This window comes from Xenopus tropicalis, chromosome 6 (genome assembly GCF_000004195.4).
Source record: "Xenopus tropicalis strain Nigerian chromosome 6, UCB_Xtro_10.0, whole genome shotgun sequence".
Classification (NCBI taxonomy): domain Eukaryota; kingdom Metazoa; phylum Chordata; class Amphibia; order Anura; family Pipidae; genus Xenopus; species Xenopus tropicalis.
In genome coordinates, this window is record NC_030682.2 from 91,628,424 (window position 1) to 91,653,174 (window position 24,751).

General features: G+C 39.8%; 1 protein-coding gene across 1 annotated transcript in view; it reads left to right on the plus strand.

Moving 5' to 3' along the window:
- Nucleotides 1–24,751, plus strand: part of phactr1 (phosphatase and actin regulator 1) — a gene marked incomplete in the record, with an annotated part of 155,879 nt that overhangs the window by 74,535 nt on the left and 56,593 nt on the right. Inside the window, 1 exon segment of the mRNA NM_001142167.1 lies at nucleotides 22,302–22,466. Within this exon segment, the coding sequence (NP_001135639.1) occupies nucleotides 22,302–22,466 (165 nt within the window).

The following is a 24,751-nucleotide window of genomic DNA, read 5'->3' on the forward strand; positions in this document are numbered from 1 at the left end:
TGTATCTTTTTTTTTTGAGGTGGGGGGATCCTTTTGCCTAGAAGCTGTATTAGAGCTCACTCTTAAACTCCTGCATGCAGATAGAATGAAGAGAGACAGATGATGAGAGGGGGAGAGTGAAGATAAACCCATCAAAATCCATTGATTGATTCGTTGGAGTTCAATAAATTATTATTGATGCTGATCATTTCCTGCAATTATTGCGAACCAGTTTTTAACCTGGGACCCTCTCTACCAATACATGTGAGGGTCAGCGAAGTTAATGGGATCAGAGGTAAAGATCACTGGAGCATAGCCGGGAGTCACAGGGAGTTGCATCTCTATCTCCCCAGAAAAAGGGTGCCTACACAAATTCTATATAGCTTGTGTGCACATACACTAATTTCTTTAAAGCCCACACTGACGGGTGTGCTACATTGGATTTGCATTTTACAGTGAAAAGGGGGGGGGGTCAAAAATTGTGCTAACATGCTGGATTGTACTGCAACTGCAGATTACTAAAACTAAAAACAAAAGGGGAAACACATTTGATTTTGGTTTGTGTGTTCTGACTTGCTCATTAACTATGTGGCCTAGATAAAGTTTCGTTATCATGTTTAAAACATTTGGGTCTGTTTATTTACAAAAATATTTGCCAGAGACAAAACCACTGAAGTCTTCTTAGGGCTTTGACACACAGGGAGATTAGTCGCCCGCGACAAATCTCTCCTGTCACGGGCGACTAATCTCCCCAAACTACCATCCCACCGGCGAAAATGTAAGTCACCGGTGGGATGACACACGCTGTGCAGGCGATTTCGGCAAATCGCCGAAGTTGCCTCTCGAGGCATTTTTGTCGATTTTCCAAAATCGCCTGTGCATTTTCGCCAGTGGGATGGCAATCCGGGGAGATTAGTCGCCCGTGAACAGGGAGATTTGTCGCGGGCGACTAATCTCCCCGTGTGCCAGAGCCCTTAGATCAGTCAATATACACATGCAGAGTGGAATCCAAAGAAAAAGCCAAAATTAAAAAGGAGATCAAGGGAAGTGGAACTATAACTCACACCTTCTTATCACACAAGTTTTCCCCACACATTTCTGTAGCCAAGGAGGGTGTAGGGGAGGGAAAAAACTCCCCATAACAGCACTACCCATGATATCATGATTTGGTTCCAGTTGCCCTTGAAACACATTGTAATATAACAATGCCACATCATAAATGGTTAAAGTAAGCCTGTTGATTTGCTTTTGCTATAAGCCAGTGGTCATTAACAAAAACATTTAAATGCTTTTAACAAATTACAAACTTGAAAAAATAAATGCTAATTGCAAATGTAGCACCTATTTGGCTGATTTAAGGACAAATCCAGGCTAGTAATGTAAGGTAGAGCATGTGCTACATGTGACCTTAATACTTAGGAGTGAGCCTCCGCTACATGGGAGAATTATAATGGAGCGAGGGTGTAGTTCAACTACAACTAGCTGAGGTGTGTAGTGCAAATAGAGAGTAATGGACGCCAGAGGATTCTTTATAATCAAATAATAACTGGTTTATTGTACAAAGGCACAGTGTGGTAGTGCAGCAGGGTTTATACTCACAGACACAGCAGTGGATGGTCACAGAGGATAACAGCAGATGTGACCCTTAAGGAACAGTATAACCCACTTGATAGGATATGCAGAGTATTAGCTGTATACCAGGAATGGATGCCCTTTACTGGAACGGATCCCCTCCAGCCAACTATGGTTCAGGGTAAGGAACTGCCTGAATCCTGCGTCTTAACTGTGGTCCCTACAGCAAGGCATACAAAGCCTGGGTTAGACTAAACCCTTACAGTCTCCTTTGATGGGGCTAGTGCTGCCCTTACTAAATAAGCTGACTATGCTCACCACTCCTAGAGGGTGCTATTAACAAACTGACTGTGCTGGCTTTACCTCGTTCACGGAGCCCTGTCCCCGACTTATCACTAGGGTAGATGGTCCCCTAGGGTACAAATGGCTTCTGGGCCTATGTTCTGGTCCAGGCTCAGTTGGGATCTGTCCAGAACACAGCATGCAGCCAAAAGAGGAAGACACTCCCTTGTGCAAGACACTATATAGTCTGACAAGGGGAGTGGTCAACCTGGGCTAAACCTATAGGGGGTAGCCTAATAACTGTAATAGGAGTACAGAGGGCTCTGCCCTATAACAGCACAGATTAGATAAAGGTAAGGGATAACACCATAGGGAGCTTAACCCTATGGGTCCCTACATTACATTACATTACATTATCATTTATTTATAAAGCGCCAACATATTCCGCAGCGCTGTACAATAAGTGGGTTACATACATTGGACATACAGAGTAACATATAAAGCAATCAATAACCGATACAAGAGGTGAAGAGGGCCCTGCCCAAAAGAGCTTACAATCTACAAGACCCTACACAAACTATCTTATATTACTGATATTACTGTCAATGTAATACTAAAAATGATTACAGACAGCTTTACACTGTAGTTTTTGCTACACCTACAGTAGAAAGTGATATTCTCAGGCAATTTGCAGTTGGTCTTAATTTTTTTTTTTCATCTGGTTGCTAATGTTCTTTAACCTAGAAATCATGATGTGACACAGTGGAAGATGACCTGGATAGACCTGTATAGAAAGAATAGAAAGTAATTAAAAGTAACAGTAACGGCACACTATCGAGGATTGACCGCTTTCCTCCGCAGCCTTTTTTATAGACAGGGAGAAAAGCGGATCCACTTTTATGTGCACCACCATAGCTCCATTGACAGGTCCAGTGTCGGCCTGGCCTGCCAATGAAGCTATAGTAGAGTCTGTGATCCCATAATAATAAAACAGCATTTTAAACTGCAGTCTGGAAAGAGGCTGTAGATGGAGACAATTTTGAAACTATAAAAAATAAAGTCCATTTGATAAGAATAGGACATTATATAGCAAGTAAAAGTTAAATGACAAGGAATGCCAATTACTGGGGCCAATATATTAGTATTTTTGTATATTAGGCTCCCACCAATAAATACAATTGCTATTAATATGGCAGCATGCAGTACTTTACTTATTTTTTTCTGGGCCAATACATTGTTACAAAACATCCTTTTATATTTGTAGGGACCCATAGGTTTAACATGTCCCTATGGCTTCAAACCCTGCAGTTTCCTTGGTTTATGCTGTTACTGGGCAAAGACCCATGTATCAGTTTAGAGTTTGCCTATGTGTCTTATTGGTTAACTGGGAGATCACTCCCTGGGCACTCTGATATAGTGCTTAGCAGGGGGGTGGCTGCATCTGCTGACCCAGGTGGGAGTTCCACTGAGCCTGGGATCAACAGGGCCCCAGTAAAGTGAGTACCCTAGAGGCTGCATCCAGCTCTAGTGAAGTTGGGGAAAAGGAATCCCCTGTTTGCAAGCAGTTGAGACTGAAATTGAGTGAGCAGTGGCTGTAACGGTTGTTCCAGCTTTAAAGAGAAATCTACTACACTGCGGTTAGATGCCTAAATCCTGGGATCTCAAAGTGATTGATTGATCCACCTGAGGGAAGGTATTTTGTGTCCCCTGTGTGAGTACAGGTGTTTTTCGTGTGCCTGCTACATGGGAGCAACTGCCATTCCAAAGGGAGAGGTACTTTGGGGCAGGTAGCGCTACCTGGGGAAGGGACTTTACCAGGACTGAACTGGGAAAGGGTATTTCCTCCAGGAGTGGAGTGTGGGACTGTGTTCTGGAAGAGACTGAGCCAGTAGTGACTAAAACCCCACAGGTTTCCATAGCAGGGTTATTACTATTTGCATGTTAATGCTATTTCATTTTCACTTCATTTTATAAAGTTGATATTTGCTGCAAACTGTGTGTGATTATTTCCTAGTGGAAATCCCCTTGAGGTGTGCTCCTCAGTGTCCACTAGGTGGAGGCACTGTGCTAAAATCCCAGTCCCAGTACCTTTCATCTGCAAAGGGAACCCAAATCTTCTGTTCTAAGCCTATATACAGCCCAAAATTAAGTGAGTGTGCCAAGAAAGGGTTACATATTTTATAATTTTTATTCAATTGTTTTTTCACATCAGATGATCAGTAAGTGAACAGGGCAACTATAGCTGTGTAATGTACTACAGCCCTATAACTAGGTTTGCCCCCTTTTCTCCCAAGCAATACTAGCCTGCAGGAGGCTGGGCAGGGTGGTGACATCACATTAGTGGTGATGTCACAAGGCCACTGAATGGCCTGATTGCATTGGGGAATGGGCAGGTCAAGGGAGGGTCCAGGAACTGTAGATCATGAGAGCAGGAACTGAGCAGAAGGGATGCATGGGGTATTGCAAATTTACTAGCAAGAAAATTCATAATACCAGCTCTCGGTAGTGGTTTACTGGTTAGGCAGATTAGAGTAGCTATAAAGAGTAAAACTGAGTTGCTTATAGAATAACACTGTACAGTTCACCATTTACTTTATCTGAGGGCTAATGATCTTGCTACATGATATTATAAGTACATACTAGCGCATGTATAGTACCATTATACATTAGTTAAGTAAGCCAACTGTATAGCCCCAGATCTCTGGCTGTTTCAGTTAGTTCCCTTAGTTATATCTAGAATAAACTGCTTGTTCTAAAAGGAATAAACCACATGTTGGTGGTTGCTGCACTGCACAACAAGTCATAAATTGTCTTCTCTGGGTCAGGTTTGGATGAAACCTATCATTACTCCATGTTCTGCACCAGAATTGTATGGTGCTGAGTATAATTAGTTGGTGCTATATAAGGAACATGTTAATAAAAGACCTACAGTGGCATAAGGTTACTGTTTATTCAGGCCATCAATAATACAACCAAGCCCAATAAGCATTTTATGTATAGGAAAGATGCTAAAGTCTTAACCCTATTTTCTTTGTTGTATTCCAGCATATTTCTACTTTTTATGTTAATTTATGATTTCTGATTCATTTATGTGAATCATTGCAGTGTCTTAAAGATACTGTAAAAGTACTAATTATTGTAGTCATAAACAGAGGCAACAAAACCAACAGCTGCTGAAAAGCACAATGATGTGGGCTGAGCTTTTGAATGAGTTTGCTTCGAGATGGACTGAATGATTTCACCTTTAATAACCTGAAGCCATCTGGTCTTAGACTTTCCAGTAATTATACACTGTAACAATCCAGCACATATGTTTAGCAATTCTAGAACTCATCTTCAGAGCCAGGCTCCCACAGCGCATGGTCAGTGTCAACCTTACATTATTTTAATAGCACATAACAATAAACCTCATGTTTTCCAAGCCACAGGAGGCCTTTCTCTGATGTCCTTGATATTCCTCATGTAATCCTCAAGAACTTCACTTTATATTATTCTATTAAAAGTATAGCAATAACTCCATGTTTTGGGGCATAGGTAATTTTTTTAGCTACATTTTCTAGGCACCAATAATAATTGAGATGTTACACCATGGCCAGGCTAGCCCTGTTCTAAATGCATAGTTATGGATTTGAATTTGTGCCCAGGATCTCCTGAAAACTAGGCAAAACCAAAGGGGGTTGTCAGTTTAGATATATTTTATATAAATAAGTTTGTAGGCATTGGGCAGCTGTTCAGATAAGGGTTAAAGGTCTTTCAAAGGCTACCTATAGAATGAACCTTTCATATACAAGTAAAATAGGTTATTTGTAGGTACTGTTTGGAAAAATTCACACTTTCAAAACAAACCATTTAAGGATCTTTATTCATTAAGATAACTTTAAAAAATGTACAGCAAAAAGGGATGTAGTTTTGTTGTGCTTATCAGCCTATTTTCATGAACAGATGGGAGCATATAATTAAGGTTGGTATAATCCCACTTCTGTTCCGAATACTCTGAAGAAAAAAATCTGTTCAACATAACAGTAATAATTTTGTTAGAGCTTTAATTTTGGGTCCTTGGTACAAAATCAGTATTGTTAAATGAATGTGTGTCTGTCTGTAATCTGGGTGCCAAGTAAGGAGGTGTGATTTTTTTTACCTTTTGCCATATATATGATATACTGTATAATACTAACTGTAGATTTTAGTATCACAATAGCTTTGGATACTATGCTTGTTTAAGAAACCATCCAGGCCCCTCTTAAAGGCATTAACAGAATCTGCCATTACAACATCACTATGAGGGGCATGCCACAACCTCACTGCCCTCACTGTGAAAAACCACCTACGCTGCTTTTGTGATAATGATGCACAGCTTCCTGTAATAATAGTGCCCACAAAATGGCTACTGCCAGAGAACAGCCACTGCTAACCTTTCTGCACAACATCTTCAGAAGCAGTAATAAATTTTGTGTTCCACAGTGTGTGTGCAATTTTGTATTTTCAATTTTCTATTAAAAAAAAGCTTACCCGTGAGTACATGCAAATGTCATTATGTCATATGGAAGTCATTTACATTGTTTACATTCTTTCCATGCTCCCCTTAAGTACTTTGTGCATAGTACATTGTTAAAATACCAAAACAATAACGGAACTGCTGCATGATTCATCTTCCTGATAACAGTAATCCTGTTGTGTATTACACTCTTGAATGACTGGGAGACATTACCTAGCAAAGTGAAAATATCCTCTTTAACCTTTATCCATCTTTCTTGATGCCATGTGTGCACTAAGGGACTGAGCTACATATTAAGCCTACATAATGTTGGTATTATTATTATTACCCTTTATTTATAAAGTGTCAGCATATTTCACAGAGCTTTACAGAGGTTATACCCCACACACATTAGCTCCAGCCTCTGCAGGGCATTATATAAATAAATGATAAATATTAGTATAATCATTTATTAAAGGAGAAGGAAAGTCATTTTGGCATTTTACTGCCAATAAATTTGCCACATTAGTGCCACCTATAACACTATATTTATTCTGCAGAAAGCATTACCATACCTGAGTAAAGAGCCCTAGAACCTCCCTCCATTTGTTTAAGACCGCAGCTGCTATTTTAAGTATCCTTAATTTTTTTTTTAAGTGTCCTGCTTGCAGCTCTAGCCATTATTAGCTTGGATCACACATCACTAAGGGGGGGGGGGGGAGGGAGTTCTTAGCATTCTTGTGGGATGGGTAGCAGGAGAGGGGAGAGAGCTGCACAGACTCTGGCCCCTGGAATGAAGGATTTTTCTGAGAGAGGAAGTCAGATACCCCAAGAACATGTTTACAAAAAAGGAGATAACAAATCCTGTGTTTCTTTTGATAGAGGACTCTGTGAGTGCTTATTGTTGTTTTTACATACACCTTTCTGATAAAGCTTTCTTAGTTTTTATGTTCCCGTCTCCTTTAAATGAGAGTGATCCAGATTCACATTAAACTCTGTTTGACTGTCCAGCTAAAGGCAAAGGGCATCTTCAGTAGATTTTATGCTCCCACCCCCTAGCAGCCCAAAAGTTGAGCTGACTTATTTGATATGATGTCATTCATTTAAAGGACATGTAAACCCAACACACAAAAAATCAGTGAACAGCATCTTTGAAATCTTTCAATACCTGCCACTCTGGTTGTCCAGAGGGTAATAGTAAGGCTGCAACATCTCCTTAATCACTTAGATTTCCTTCTCCTCCTGTAACCTACTCGGCCCCCCACCCTCAGGAATTTGCTTTGACTTCTGGCTTGTGGGCATGCTCAGTTGTTCTAAGCTCAGATTACTAAACACGCCCTCCAGTCTAGAAGCCAGTGAGGATATGGCATTGCTGGTTCCCATAGAAAATCAGCTCCAGCTGTCTGCTTCAATTTTTTTCTCCTAACCTCCTCTCCTCCTCTCCTCTTTGTGCAACAACAACAAACATTTGTAAAGCGCTTTTCTCCCGTAGGACCCAAAGCGCATAGTGCAAGCGCAAAGTGCAAGTATGCTGTTTGCAGATTTAAATGTATCTGATTATGTATCAGAGGAAAAATGGCCACCGGGTGAAAGCTGCTATTTGCTTTAGGAAAATGTGATGGTGCTGGCAAGCGGAGGGGATATATGCAGCACAAATTATGCCATTTGGGTGGGGGAGACGTGCCCAACTGATTTACATTGTAGGCAAATGTAGGCTTTACATGTCCTTTAAAATAATATTGTATCCTGCTTGATCACCCCACTACATGGAAACAATTCAAACACTCAGGGTTCTGAAGAAAATCTTTAAAATGTGGCAATACCTACAGTGTATTATGTAGTTTATATATGACATTTTAAAAAGAAGAAGAATAATAATATACTAATGGCTCTGTGCATACCTGTGACCCCACTGATCATTAGTTTCCTCTTTCAACCCCTGTCCATCATGGCCACCTTGCATGTAAAATACATTTTTAATTGCATGGTATTCTCTGTAATTAGCCAGAGGTTTTCAAACATTTTTTGTTCAACGTCCCCTTTGTGGTTTTACCCTAAAAAGATTCTTGTGATAAAATTGTATTTGTGCGCCACCACTGCCATAATAGTGCCTAATTCAAACTCATACATTCATTATAATAACTATGTAATGCTGGTCTGTATGAGGACAATCAACATAATTACAAACGTGAGTGTTAGTTTGCAGTGCACCTATTATGTATATTTTTATTTATTTAGTGCTTTTTATGTAGGCAGCACAGTAGAGCAGAACAATTAATAGATAACAGATAATAATAGAATAAACAGGGCTCAGTACAATAATAAATACAATAAAATTCAAAATACAGTCAAGATTATGCGCTAACCATGCGCTAAAAACAAGAGTAGGGAGGTCCCTCATCCTTGGAGCTTACAATCCAATAAAAATGTTTGCTCCCATAAGGCTAAAACTGAGACTTAGCCCTGTGACATAAGATTTTGTTTAGAATCTATTTTTGCATACCATATTAAATGGGATCATGGGCATCCACCATAAATAACACGGATACCTATTTTTGGGTCCTGACCTATAGGTTAAGAATCCCTGGTCTAACAGCTGGAAATGTATGAGAGTCATGTGCTTCTGTTTGCTATAGCTTAGTGCACTAGAGCAAGTCCATGTTTGTGAATTACACCCTCAGTTACAGATCCTAGATCTGTCCCCAAGAAACACAGCTAGGCTACCATTAGAAAAAAAAGGTGCTACGGGTCACACTGTGAAGTGTATACTACATAACATTCTCCACTACGAGAACACCAAAAATCAATCCACACTCACCAGCACACCCTGGCCTTTCCACTCTGTTCCGCCTGGTGCACCGTATTTAGAGAGACGTCGGCACTCTCCAGCATGTTCCAAATAGCCCAAAAATACAGGCACAGCAGGACTTGTTTATCCCGCTTGACCAAGTCCTGTTGTGCCGGTATTTTTGTGCTATTTAGAACACCAAAAATGATCCTTGATGTAATATCTCCAGGGGGGCATAGGTCATTTAGGGGGAACCCTCCCACAAAACCAACAGGCTTTCATGTAAACAACAATTTTATTATTATGAAATGCTTACAAAAGTGTGACATTCTAGATACCACTGATAAAGGCTCGTGACATTGCAGGGCTCTATTTAGCACAGTCAGCTATGTGTAAACCATTTCTTTTTTGACCACAGAATTGAACCTGCAGCTTGTTTTCCAGCAGATAATTGTGTGCAGTGCTGTTACAACATGTGTAATTGTTATGCTCAAGTATTAATGCCTGTAATGGGGGCGTGGGTATATGCCACTAATTATTCCAACAGCCTAATACAACTGCCTTGAAGAGCTTTCAATGCTTAGGGGCTGTGGTACCTTTCAATAAGAGACAAGAGGTAATGGAGTGCTAATCACTCATGCTGGAGGTAACTTAAGGTGGCCATACACGGTAAGATCCACCAAACATGCAGATCTTTGCCTTATATTCCCATCTAAGGTGGGTGATATCGGGCTAAGGCCAAACTATAAAATTAAAACTGCAGGTACGTGGGCCGTCAGACCGAGGGCCGCATCAACGAGCCAATGCGGTCTCGGATCAGACAGGAATATCAAATCTGCCTGAACGAGATCTGCCCAATTTTAGGCCAGCATTGGTCAGGTAGGCCTGTTGGGGGTGCCCATACATGGGCAGATAAGATGCCCAATCTGTCTGAAGGACCTAAATCAGCAGCTAAAATCTGCCCATGTATGGCCACCTTTATTGTTAATCATGTGATTGCAACACAAGTGATAAGATAAGAATATTACCAAAATGGATTCCAGCAAGCAGCTCTCCAACATGCTTTTTTAAGCTGGCCATACACTGCCAGATCATCTGAGCCCAATTTGGCCACCCATGTTCTGGTCCAAGTCGAGTGGATCATACAGATATGGAGGTCAGTCGAATGTGGACCATATGAACACACTGATACAGTCCACTTTTGCTGTTTTTTTCTGGATAAAAATACCAGCCTTAGTATATTTTTACCTTTTTTCTCTATTAATAATATTGGGATCAAGCATCACTTTTACCGACCGGGTGGTGACCCTATCTTCAGCCCAGGCAGGCCTATCAGCAGACCTCGTACATGGGCCAATAAACTGCAGACTAGTGTTGCCAACCTTTTCTAGAGAAAAATACTGCTCACTGTATATTTTTATCCTTTTCCTTATTATAAAACATTGGCAAAAAACATCATTTTTACCAGCCTTACTGTCAACAGAGCCTGGAGGAAACACAACAGCAGCCTTTATTGGCCAGCTTAAGTCAGCATCTTTATTTAAAGATCAATGTTGGGGGCTGTTTAAATCTCAAGGGAATATATGGCTCAAAGTCTATTGCTCAATGCTTGTGACCTTGGGCTTGCCCTTGTGATTCAGGGGCCACACACTGGGTGGAGGGATGAATAATATAATGTATAGAAAGCTAAGTCCAGGAAATACACTTGAAGTAAAATAGCAGTATGTATATGTATGTATATTCCTATTTATATATTACTGAGAAGTTCCCAGCAGCGCCTATGTTAGAAATACACACAAATCCCAACAGCAAGTGGGTTAATGTGGGAACGCTAAGGGAAAGAGGCAGCATGGTGCCAAGAAGGGGAAATGCTGAGGGAATTAACCGGTTCATGCACCAAGAAGAGCAAAATATTCCCCAAAATGTTGAGTTTCTCCCTGTGGCGTGGGCGGCCACGGGTTAGCTGGGAATGATGGAAAGAGGAAAGCAATATTATTAGCACAAAGGGGGTTGGAGCTGTCTGTGCGATTGATGCCCGGCTCGGATTTTGGCAGGTAAAAGACTGGATTCCTAGAGAAGCCTCATGGGGAGAGGGATGTGCTCCTAGGATTGGTAGGAGCAGTTTCCAGAGGTCAGTAAGATTCAGGCTGCTCTCCTCCCCCTGCCTGAGAATGTGCATGTGTGTGTGAGAGGGAGAGTGTGTGTGAGAGGGGGAGAGTGTGTGTGAGAGGGAGAGAGTGTGAGATGACTGCAAAGAGCAGAGGGGACGGATGGCGAATCTCACCCATTCCGGCGGCAGCAGGCAGCCTGGCATGTTCTCTCTGCCTTCCTGTCGGGAGAGCACAGTAGTGCCGGGCACGGGCAGGCAAGAGAAGCCAAAGAAGAAATCTTTCTGTTTAGTGAGGATGAAGCCGCTTAAAGAGCCCGTCAACAACAACAACGTGTCCTTTGTCATCCACTGTCACATAGGCAAGGAGATCAAGCACATTTGCAGCAACTGCAGCCGCGGGGAAGAAGCCCGGGACGGTGAGTGGCGATGTTATTGTGGGAATGGGGCACATCTGTGGCAAGTCAGGGCTGGCATCTGTCACATCTGGATCCATTCCCATCTATCTGCAGTGTGTGTGTGTGTGTGTTTGTTATGGCTGTGCTCTTGTGAGTGCTAGTGAGCCCAGCGCAGGGTATTGGCCCTCAGCATATATTTAGGTGCTTACAGTAAATGCAAGGTTTATTCCGCATGTAGTATGGAAATAAAAGCAGGCTATCAGCAGGAAATAAGCTGTTATCCCTACACTGCTGTTTAATGCACACACACACAAACAAGAACCCCATTCCGGTGCCTGCTTACTTCTGCTTTAAGGATTTTAGAAATTCTCCTATTGCGTAATAATGATATAAAGATTTCCAGACAAAAAGCATTCACACATCACCAGTAACAAAACATTTCTGTTCTGACTGCAGCTTTTGGACTACAACTTCCAGCATCCTCCTCTAGGGGTGGGGTGTGATCTAGTACACAAGTACTAGATACTGTTAAACTGCTCTTTTGAGCGGGGCCCTCTTAACCTCTTGTATTTGTTTAATTGTATTTTGTATGCAGTCTTTATGTTCAGTGTATAACCCATTTATTGTTGGCTAGTGTTAATTATACTAATAATAATAATGATAATAACTGCAAGTTATTACAAACTACAATACTCCAAGACAGGTGGGGGTTGCTGGGAGGTGTAGCCTCAGAACAAATAAAGAGGTTATGTGTAGTGTTTCAGCCTGGGTGTGTATACATATTGTAGTGTGTGATTGTGTGGCATGGATATAAAATTAACTTGCTCTAATATCTATCATACATGTGTGTTGGGTCGTTTGTAGGCGTGCTGATAAATGTAGCACCACAGTGGGAGTAGTGAGCTAAGGGCTGGACACTGTTATGATCACTGATTGTCAGGGTCACATGTGTCCCGGGCTGTCACTTGACTCCAATCACTTACAGAGCCCACCCTGGTGGAAAGAGGAAGCGCAGCAGTAGGGTGAGTTTAACCATTTCATACTCAGAAGCTTGAAGTTTTTGCTGTTTTTATTATTGCAGATTATATGTAGTACCAGTCATAGTGAATGATATATGCAGATTTACTTACTATATTATCTGCATACATATGAGGGAGGACATTATTTTGGAATGTGAATCTTGAAGGTCAGTGGGAGGTGTTTGGGCTCCTTTGGCTCTTATTTGAGGGTACATGTGAAGTGCTAGGATCCTGTCTGTATCTAGCAAAATAATTCCTTCAGGTAGATGATAAATACATCTAGCTTTATATGTAGTTGTTTGCAGGGTTGGGAAGCATTAATTTCCAAGATACTCCAGTCACAATCTTGAAGTCTTGATAGCCTTCCCCACAGATGAAATGAACTGAACAGCATGGTGCAGTACAATGAGAGTAGTGGCAATAGCCTATGGTTTGGTTTAGTTTAGCTGGTAGTCCCCTGGCTGTTGATTTACTCATTAAAAGGTGAGAATAATCCCAGGCCAGATATAAAGGTGTTATAGCAGTTACAAGGGTGAGCCACCATCTGGCTAATCATTTGCACAGTGTGTCTTGTTATTACTATAGTTCATATACTGAACTGCTTCAGAACAGCCTGCTGGAGTGAGATTCAATGGAGATTTGCAGAACAGCAGCTATTAAGCAATTGGCAGAGATTAAAATGATTCAAATATACTCAGAAGCTGTGGAAGTCACAAATGCTAAAGTGTATCAGCTGGGCTAATTGGTGAATAAAAGAGACTATTAGCATGAAGTTTATTGCAACAAGTTCCCACAATTAAGTTGTGAGCAATGGGAGAAAAAGGAATTATCTAAATTCTGCAGTGGTATCAAGGGATAAGAAAGATTGCAGCCTCCCTATAGAATTAAGATTATAAGGAAATACATTAAACATGTGCAAGTGTAATGGACTTGGGGCCTATTGATTATGCGGTGTAAACAAAATTAGCTGAAAAAAAAATATAGAAGTGTAAAGGCCGTGGTAGATGGGGAGATTAGTCGCCCGCATCAAATCTCCCTTGTTGCGGGTGACTAACCTCCCCGATATGCCATCCCACCGGAAGTTGCTTTGAGAGGAAACTTCCGCGATTTCCGCATATGCCATCCCACAGCTCTAAAGGCTGTTTAAAACAAAGGGCAAATTAATCAAGGTGTGTTTTATTTTATTCTATGTTAACGTGAGATTAGATGCCACTTCAGACCTTGTGTAAGTAAGTTCCAGAGGAAGTCGCTCTAAGAAAAAATGTGTAACAAATGTTGCCATTTTTATGCAGTGACGCCAGATGATGTGTGGTGAAATTTATTGCCATTTTTTTCATTGCATAATAAATCCGTCCCTTAATGTTTGTTTTAGCTGCAAGCTGGCAACGGTATGGGTCTTTAACTACTTGGATAAAAAAAAGGTTTATAATGTTGCCTATGATAGAATTTAAATGTTTTCGGATGACATGGGAAAATAATATTAATATCACAATTAGCACACATACCATTTTATTTAATCAAAGGGGAATGTTGCACAAAATTTTCCCTATATTTAAAGAGGTTTTTTAATATAGGGAAAGTTTATTAGGGCATAGTGGAGGCAATTTCTCTGCATCAATGTGTCCATTATACACATTATTTATATGCATACATATATATTTGTGTAAATGTTGTTAAGCACTGGTGCAAAGTCTCATTGAATGTGTGGGAAGTGCAAGGCTGCAGTGACCAGTCTAATTATATATATTCTATCTGCTACATTCCAACAAATAACAGGGGGAACAAACCAAAGAGTAACCCTGTGTTTACCTAAGAAATAGCCAACATATGGCCCTAGATAATGCTCCCAGTATCCCTCAAATGAAAAAAGTGGTTATTCATCATTTTACTGCCTGGTGGCCGTTGCACAGCAACAGCTGAGGGCCAGAACCAAAAGTTTCTTGTACAAGTACTTAGACATGTGAGTGGCAAAACACTTTATTAGCCATAGGTATACAAGTGGTCCCAAGAGGTCCCAAGAGATCCCATTAAAAAATCCAGTGCTTATACTACTGAAGAATTTGGAACACTTATGGATATGTCACACAGGTATATTCTCCACCATCTTTTTACAACCAGTGAAAAAGTGCCTGACTGCTGCATCCCATTCATTTGATGTACAGGAGCCCTGTCCACGCTTACATACTAGTCTGTAGCTGGGAGCCAATCTTCAGTTTCCCTGGTAGGACTGCTACCTGGCTTGACAATTTAAAATTATTCTTAATTCCAATGTTATTAATACTAAAGAACAACAAAAAAGGAAGAATGGCCAGTATTTTTTCCAGAAAAACGTCTTGTATTAAAACTCAGTGGGTAAGCACCAGCTTATTCAGTGATAATGCAGCCAGATTTTGTTAATTTTTGTCAAAAAATATTGCTCCCAAATATACTACTTTAATGTGCTTATTAATATTAGTGTAATTAAAAAAGATCCTAAAAATGTTCCCTATTCTGTTTGCCTCTTCAGTACCTAAGTCTTAAAATGTCTGGCTTCCCACTGTTAGGGCTCTGGCACACGGGGAGATTAGTCGCCCGCGACAAATCTCCCTGTTCGCGAGCGACTAATCTCCCCGAAATGCCATCCCACCGGCGAAAATGTAAATCGCTGGTGGGATGGAATATGCGGCGGCACTATTTCAGTGAAATTGCGGAAGTTGCCTTGAGAGAAAGTTGGGCAGCACTGTATTCATACTTTGCAGAACCCCTCAAAGAGGTTGTTTAGTACAGGTTGACTCAGACTAGACTCAGAGTGCCAACCTTGCCCCTTCTCAACCTGGAGAAGAAATGGCATAGTTCAGGCAAAAGTGTCTGGTTTATGGGAAGTTTGTTTAAGAGATTAATTGCCTACAGAATGGGGTAATGTTATGCCACATACACTTTACTGTCACTTTAAGGGCACCTAACATATTTACCAATGTTCTCTTTAGCTAGTTTGTTGATACGTCTAGCTGTTACAAAGTTAACCATTAAGGTTTATTTTCTGTCAGTGTGTCACATTCCAGGGGTCACTTCAGTACTGAGAGGATCATGAACTGAAATGTATAGGCTAAAAGAAAAATGTGCTTTCTTTCATCTATGAAATTCAGTACAGCTCTAAGGTCATTTGAAGAGAATCCAGAAAGACACACTCAATTAAGTTTCAATCTTCTCTCATCTTTAACTCAGGTGATGTTCTATGTATTTCCAAGTGCATCAAACAAAGGAATGTATCATTGCCAAATCTTGAATTTACTCGTTTTTTTTTTTTATTTAATTGACACCAGAATTTATGTTCTCCGTATCATTACAAAGCTAAACAAATATAGCCACAGTGTCTTATTTGGAGTCTGTTATGAATTTAATTTTTTTTCCAAAGGATTTAATTACATTTACTTTTATGAAAAAAATGCATTATGTGCTTGGTTACTATAGTAAGCGGTGAAGTAATAGCAACGGTGCATCTATCACAAGATGTGGTGGCTGCAGTACACTGAATAGAGCCTTATTGCTACTGAATTCTTTTCAATAGTCTGTCTCTCTGACACAGTTTTGCCTAGACAAGTATTTCTTTTGGAGCCAAAAGTGTAAATAAAACTTAATTCCATCATCTTCATTATAAGCTCAAAAATGTATATTCATATTGTGCCTATTATGGTGAAAGGAACCAGCTAGAGAGCATGCAGACGTAGCCCCTGATACAGTAATAGCCTGTAAACTTTCCCCAGCCGATGCCCTCTGCTATACTAGGGACAATAAGAAAATTACGCTACAATGTGTGCAGGGGTTAATCACCTCTCCTGGCCCAAAGAAATGAGGGGGCAGGGGACTTGAAGAATCTTATAGGGGTCAATGCAGAATAACACTTGCAGGGCTTGATGATTAATGGTGAATTGAAATGGTGTTATAAAGGAACTGAATTGTAACACATGGCTAGTTCAGAAAGAGAATTATTGGTGAGATTATACTATGCATAAATCTAAAAGAGCAAATGGGGCACAGGAAATCACAGTAGAGAAACAGACCCTCATCCTGGCATTCACAAAATCCGCAAGGTTCACAAAAAAAGTAAAACATCTCTAGTGGCGCTACACATTTTGTGCCTCACAGGGCATTTAGTCATAGGCTGAGATGGTACTATGGTAATCTGAATATTTAGTCTGGCAGAACATGTAAACAGGTGTAAAACTCCTTTATGTTTATGAACCCTGCATCAGGAATATATATATATATATATATATATATATATATATATATATATATATTTATTAATATACAGTTTGGTCATTTCCCTGTGGGACCAAACTGTAAATTATATCCCTATAAATGGTGCTTAGTGATGTCATCACCTTAATGATGTAATCTCTGTCATATGACTCACTGAAACTTGTATATTATAATAAATAATGTACCCCCTGTTGTAAAATACGAGGCCTTTGGCCTTGTGCTTTTATATGGTCATGGAACTCCTCAGTGACTTATAAAATGTTTATATTTTACAGTAGGGGGTACATTATTCATTATATATATCATTGTATCATTATATGTATCATTGTTATCATTCCATCACAAACATTTTTAGTTTTATTTTGTAAACTTAATATTGGTTTTATTGCACCACAAACCACAACCTCCTAATGTATGTTTGTTATTCTCTATATTATGTCAGTTTGGCCATTTCTCTCTAAACTATCTAACCGAAAGTGTCAGATTAATAGTGCCATCATCTTAAAGGGGTTGTCCACCTTTTTTTCACTGCTACCCAAAAAATGATAGATTATAGTAGTAATGCATATTCTTCCCCCCTCCACTGGTGCTTCCACTGACTCCTGTCCTATACAGAAACATTATCTTCAGAGGTAATTTTCTCTAAAACAGTAAACATTTTCTTAAAGATATACATTACATATTTTATTACAATTACCTAATCAGCTAAAATAGCTTTATTTATGTGAAGGTGAACCACCCCTTTAAAGAACTGCTCAAAAAAATTTTTTTTGACAGGCATGTAGCTGAACTGGGCACTATAAAAGGAATAATGTACAACTGTGTAATACAACTATTGAGCTATTAAGCATCATTAAATAGACAAATCCAGGCATGTAGGGCATTTTTTCTGTTCACAGAAAGTGTGAAATCAGGAACCTAGTGCACAGTTTTGGAATCATCCGGTTGCACGTGAGCACTCTCTAGGCAGACTGCCTGAGGTGTCATGTGATGCTGTATTTGTCCTTTCTGGGCCTGTCTAAAATAAGCTATACATGGTTTCACAATTTATAATAAAAAAAATCTCTATGTAAAGGAACAAAAAAAAAAAGTTGCATAAAAAAAATAAAGTGTTTCAAAGTAATTAATATAAAATGTACTATTGCACTGCACTGGGAAAAGTGTGTGTTTGCTCCAGAAACACTACTGTAAATGGCACAGGTTACATAGCAGATATGCTCTGTTAAACACCATTGTATTCTACAGAACCTACCTGCTATGTGCCCTGCGCCTTTTCTCCAGTTTGAATGGTTTCCCCCATGGCTACACAGCAGCTTATTTATATAAACTATATAGTGTTTCTGAAGCAAACACACAACTTTTACTAGTGCAGGGCAACAGTACATTGGGCAGATTTATAAAAATGTGAGTTTAGAGGTGTATTATAAGTGTTATATTATTAAACTGTAAACTCACTTTTGATAAATCTGCCCCTATGTACCAATTGCTTTAAAAAACACTTTCATTTTTTGTGTTATTGTCCCTTTAACATCCTTATTTGGATATTTATTATTCTATATTCTGGAATAATATGATTTACATCAGTGCTGATCACCAGTATATTTCAGAATAACCAGCTGGGTTGATCACGTGTTTAAAATGTAATAATTATGAAATGTGTTGAAATCCATTAGCAACAGAGTATTCAGTTTAGCATTCATTTAACTGAGTGTTTTTTAACTAAAGCCCATTAAATCAAAAACATAGACTTAGCAAACTCTTGGAACAAATACCTTCAGGCATGCAGCTTTTGGCAGTTTGATCACAGGGTTTGGTTTCCCAGCAGTCTTCTTTTATTTATATGCTCAGTTACTCGGTGAACCAGTGTAATGACGCCACTCTGCTGCAAGTCTTCATTTGCTATACAGCAGCTTATTGTTAACCGGGTATTAATTACCAACTCCCAAGGTAGCTTTTGTGGAGCAAGAATGCAACTTGGATGCAAATGATCAAAATGCATTGTGCTTTTTTTTTTATAATTATAGTAAAGGGGTGTATTACGCAGAATGCTTTTCACCTGATGTTTTTGGATTAGGGGTCTTTCTCTAGTGTAAAAGCTTTAAAGAAAACATTTAAACTTGAAAGGAAACCCAAGAGGATTGTTTTGCCATTAACAAGCATTTATGTTAGGTTAGTTACCATCAAGTAAAAGATACTGGCTTGCTATCAGACCAAAAAGAATTGTTTGTGTAAACAGGACACTATGAAAAATAGCATGGTTGCATGGCTGCATTTTGGATAAGAGTAAGCCAGATAGCAGAGACTTCAGTTTATGGGTCCCCTTTTCAGACTGTTAATTGAGTTACTGATTAAAATATTTGTATGAGCAGGTGTTGTGTATACTGACAAGTTCCTACAGTAAAGCTATACTGTGTTTTTATAGTTCCTGGTCTATTCTGGGACTTAGTTGTCATCCTCAGTGTGAAGGTCTGGTGCTCAGAACCCACACACTTGGTCAGCTTCTACTTTCTGCATTGGTTTCCAGTATTTAAATATTTACCATGAAATGGGCCCATTGAATTGGGCCTTAGTAACTAAGCCATACCTACAGTTTAAGTGATATACAGTCCAACTAATTATTTTGTAAATGTCAAAGAATATTTATTATTTTTTATTGTTTTAGTGAATGAGTTTGGGTAACAGTGACAGATCCAGCTATGCTTCTGAATGACATACCTGAGTTAAGATGGCCATACACTGTGATATGGGTGGGTGATATCAGGCTAATCCGATATATTATTATTTATCAGCTAATCCGAACGTTTTGCCCTAGGGCCAGACGATCGGTTAAAACAACAGGAACACAAGCCTTTGGAGTTAGGATTGCATCAACAAACCAATGCAGTCCCTGATCAATGGGAAAATCAAACCTGACTAATTGACATCTGCCCTGATGGGGCGGGGGAATGGGCTGATGGGACAGGGAAATGGGAGGGGGTGATAATGGGCAGGGCAGAGGCTGGTATCTATATAAAAGGGGATGATCTGCCACAGAAAAAGTCAGGGAAGGAAGGGATTATAGGTAGAGCTGCCTACTTTACAAATTTACAGGCATTTATATTGCCAGTAAATTTGTAATACCGGCACTGGCCCTAGGTGATGATTTGCTGACAAGGTCGGTCAAATATGGGCTTGGTGGCAACCCTAGTAGTTGGGTTACTAGATGTTAGGATGTGGTCAAACAAGCTCTCAAAGTGCCCTGCATTGTCCCTCAGTTGCTTCACCCACGCTGCTGACAAAGGGCAGATGTCACCAGTGCCACTTGCCAGGGAGAAAAAGAGAGAACATTTCCTAAGCAACACTTTTGAGTTTCCCCTAAAATAATATGTTTTGATATATATCAGCAGCCTGTTGCCAGCCCTGTACATCATATGCTTATTGGAAGCCCTGCAATATTTAGTAGATTCAAAACAGTGAGTACCACCAATTCCTGGAATCACATACAGCATTTTGTTGATTGGACAGAGTTTTAAAATCATTTGACACTTTGCAGCATAGTCAGCAATGACACTGTGGGGGCTTGACTCCACTGCTTATCCCTAGGGAAGAAGCCAGATATGACCAACTTCTAATAGTCACTAACCTTACTGAGCCCTGTTACTTAATATTTGTTGGACCGTACAAATTTTTCAGGCTTGAGCTGAAATATCTGTTATTGTACTACTTGTACCACCCTCAAAAAACTGGTGATGTTGAACAGAATACCACTTACCAGCTAACTGAAATTTATATACTGTATCTGTATTAAGTGGAAATTTTGATATAGTGCTATTCTAGGCCATGTAATTGAAAGCTCCCATGAGCTGCCCGTTCAGAGCTTTGATTTGTTTGTTTGTTGCCTATTTTTTCTTTTCTCCGGTGTATTGAATAGCAGTATGGAAAGTGTTTAAAAATAAACTATAATTATAAGATATCATTTTGTTAGCTGGTGTTATATTTTAGTTTATTATTTGAGATTGCAGTTCCATTCTCCTTGTTCTCTCTGGTGTGCCCTATGACTATTTTTATGTACACGGAATCCTCCAGATTAGATGTTTTGTGCCCTCTTACCTGGTCCTGGCTACCTTGCTGCTTTCCCTACACCATTGCCCAGCAGTGCTGATAAAGAGGTAACTTGTTTCTACCATCCTGCTTATTTTTAAAGTTCATTATAACACTTGATGTAAAAACAGAGACTAATTCTGGTAGAAAGTGTTCATGTCTTGAGTACCTCAGTGTGAAGCCATAGGTTCTCCCTTGTACCTAGCCTTCCTGATTCCTTTTTGGTTATTGGACTACAATGTGTATTCTATGGGCATTTAGCTTGAATTTCATTTATACCCATATGATCAGCTTGTAACTTTGTCAGGTAATTTAGATAGTGAACTCATAGGTGCACCTAACACAGTGTGTTGAAAAGTCTTTAAGACAAAATGCTTGTATTTAGAGCTGTTGTGGGTTTGCCACTATCAGTAACAAAGTAATGAAGTCCTGGGTTTATTCACTGTGGGAGAAATGAGAAGTGTGACATAAGCAAAAGACAACTGAAGGAGTTCATAGCCAAGTACTGATGCAGTAGCATTATTTTGTTCGGTACAGATTGTAATGGGGCAATTTGCACTGGGAATGCACTGACTTAATCAATTACATTGATTTAGGGTCCCCCATAAATGACCAAATACCTAATGAATGACCAAACTGTGTCTTCTCCAAATACATTCTGCATTCTGTATGTAAGGACTCTCAGTGTGCTCTGATGTGAGCTTACAGTGAATAGGTCATGTCCCCTTACAAACATCTGAATATGAAGATTCTTGGCCTTGAAAATAATTAATAGAAAATAGCACAATGAAGGGAAATGGGATGATTAGGAATACATCCAGACTTAAGCTTGTTGGGTATTTATAAATTATAGGCATAAATGCAGTCACTATCGATATCAGGCACTAACCTTATATTTGTGGGACTGTTGCACAGTTAATGAATTTGTATACCTACATTATACTTTGTTTTATGGGTTGGCCCTTGTTTTGCTTTAATTAATCCCTTTACTAATGACTCGGTAGCATCTCTGCTCTCAGATGTTTAGGTAGTGCACATACTCTGACTTTCTCTGTATTTCTCTGCATTCCTTTGCTCTTCCCTCCTTAAAGCAGTCAGCACTTTTTTACTCCCCCTTGTATTATGAAGTATGACATACCAAACTAAATTAAAGTGGAGAGTTGGAATTCTCAAGAGGAAATTAGGTTTTGTATCCCAAAGGCAAAACAACTAGCTGGTTGGTGATTTTATTTGGAATGATATTTATTGTTCCTTGGAAAGGCTTTTGAAATTAAAGCCCTGTATCCTTTCTTTCTGCTGCCAATAAACAGGGAGTTACCTGGGAAGCCCTCACTTACAGTGCTTTTGTTTCTATCCACAGCTGAAGAGGTGGAAAGGCTGGCCGCTATGCGTTCCGAGTCTCTAGTCCCAGGGACCCACACTCCACCAATCAGACGGAGGAGTAAATTTGCCACTTTAGGAAGATTGTTCAAGCCTTGGAAGTGGAGGAAAAAGAAAAGTGAAAAGTTCAAGCAGACATCTGCAGGTATGTTTATATAAAAATTCATCTGGGTCCATATAGCTGAACCGCATCCATAACCACAAAGTAAAGCTTCCAAGATATTGTACATACAGTGGAAAATATGACCCTCAGAGATTCTGTAAAATATCCAGTTCTTAAGCAATGATCCAGCTGCACCAATTAAATATAACTTGGAGCCGCTCTACTGTCAGTACAGAAACGTAAGGTATTATTTGCACATATGGCTGTACATTGCAAAATAAATTACTTAAGAGAATATGGACATTTACCCCTAAATGTACTGGGTTTTTTCATATTGGCTCAAAGGGTTTTACATTTATAGACTGTCCTCTAAAACATAATTTATCATGAAGGGCATCCTTCCTCTGATTTGTTGTTTATAAGAATGAAGCTAGATCAATCTGTGGCTCTTTAGTTGTTCTAGTTTATTAGTATTCCTAGTATGCTGGGAATAAAAGGTAAACTGCAATTGTAGTGCCATGTGGGTTAACATTCCACTATATTATTTGCAAAATGTAATTCTGGATATGTGCTATTTTCTATGTCCTGGACAAATGTCCTGGACAACTTCATATTTATGATTTCTTTGCTTCTGAAATCCAAATGTGACATGATTTCTGTCCCGTATATTTCAGATTGTTTCTTGACAATCTTCTTAATGTACTGTAGTATAGCCTGTACGGGGAATCAGTTGTCATTTCAGATGCATTTTTAGGTTTTAGGTCAACATAATATTACAGCTATTGTGGTGATAAAACACAAGTATCACAACTAAGTGCACTTATATACAAAATTAGCTTTCAAGAAATGGGGAAATGCTGTATTCAGTTTAAATATGAAGTATTCTGTTGGGTTATCATGTACTGCCTTTGGGCACCTTTGGCAGTTGATTAGTGATTCTCCAACAATACAAACTTGGCTTGCTTTGCACATAATGCTGAATTATAGGAAAGCCCCACAAAACTATATTTTGCTATGAATCTCATACTCTTTCTGCAGACCCAGTCATTGAGCTTAGCTCCATCACTGTATGTAGATGTTACTTGAGCTGGCTATACTCACTTCTTATTCCATTTTGTTCAGTATTGGATGTGTTGTGTGACATGATTTTGCTGTACCTGTGCTGTCCAGCTTTCGCCAGCTTGTGATTATCTGCTATACTGATATGTGCAAGCCATGTGTTATAGAGAAGTCAAGGCAAGTGCAAGCTGAAGACCATATAAATCCACTGGAAGTTGTCTCATGGGCCAAAGTCAAGTCCCTGTCATTACTGCATTGTTTTCTTTAAGCCCCCTTTCATTATCTGTAATGAAACCAGACAAGTAACACCTTAAAGCAGGGGCTTTTATTCCTGTGAGCCAAATTTAAATGAAAAAAATTGTTGGGGAGCAACACAACTATGAAAAAGTTCACTGGGGGTGCCAATAAGAGCTATAATTGACTACTTAATAGCCCCTATGTGGACTGGCAACCTTCAGAAGGCTCTGTTTGGCATTATACTTGGTTTTTATGCAACCAAACTTGCCTCCTTAGGAGAAATTCAAAAATAAGTACCTGCTTTGAGGCCACTGGGAGCAACATCCAAGGAGTTGGGGAGCAACATGTTGCTCACAAGCCACTGGTTGGGGAACACTGCCTTAAAGTGAGTTTTTGATGTGTGAACTAAAACCATTGTATAAGCCTATGTTTATCTGCTATGTAAAGGTGGCCATACACGAGCAGATCCGCTCGCTTGGCGATGTCGCCAAGCGAGCGGATCTTCCCCCGATATCCCCACCTACGGGTGGGCGATATCGGGGACCATTTAGGTAAAAAAAATAATAATCCGATCGTTTGGCCCTGGGGCCAGACGATCGGATTATGTGGGCGGCAATGGGGCAGTCGGATCGGGGACCGCATTAACGAGCCGATGCGGTCCCCGATCCGACCAGATTTTCTAACCTGGCCGATCGAGATCTGGCCAATTTCAGGCCAGATATCGGTCGGCCAGGCCGCTCTGCTCTCCCCATACACGGGCCGATTAGCTGCCGAATCGGTCCAAGGGACTGATATCGGCAGCTATAGTCGGCCCGTGTATGGCCACCTTAAGTGTATGGCCAAATTAGGTTTGCATAAAGTGATTTCTAGGGTGAAGAAAACACACAGTTTTGAACCTTTTCAGGTTTTATCATGTTACTGTTCCTTTAAGGAATATGATCAAAAGAATATTTTGTTTGTGTGCAGATAGAATGAGGAATGAAAGAGAACATTTTCTGTAATTTGTCAGATACAACCAAGCTCTAAATGTC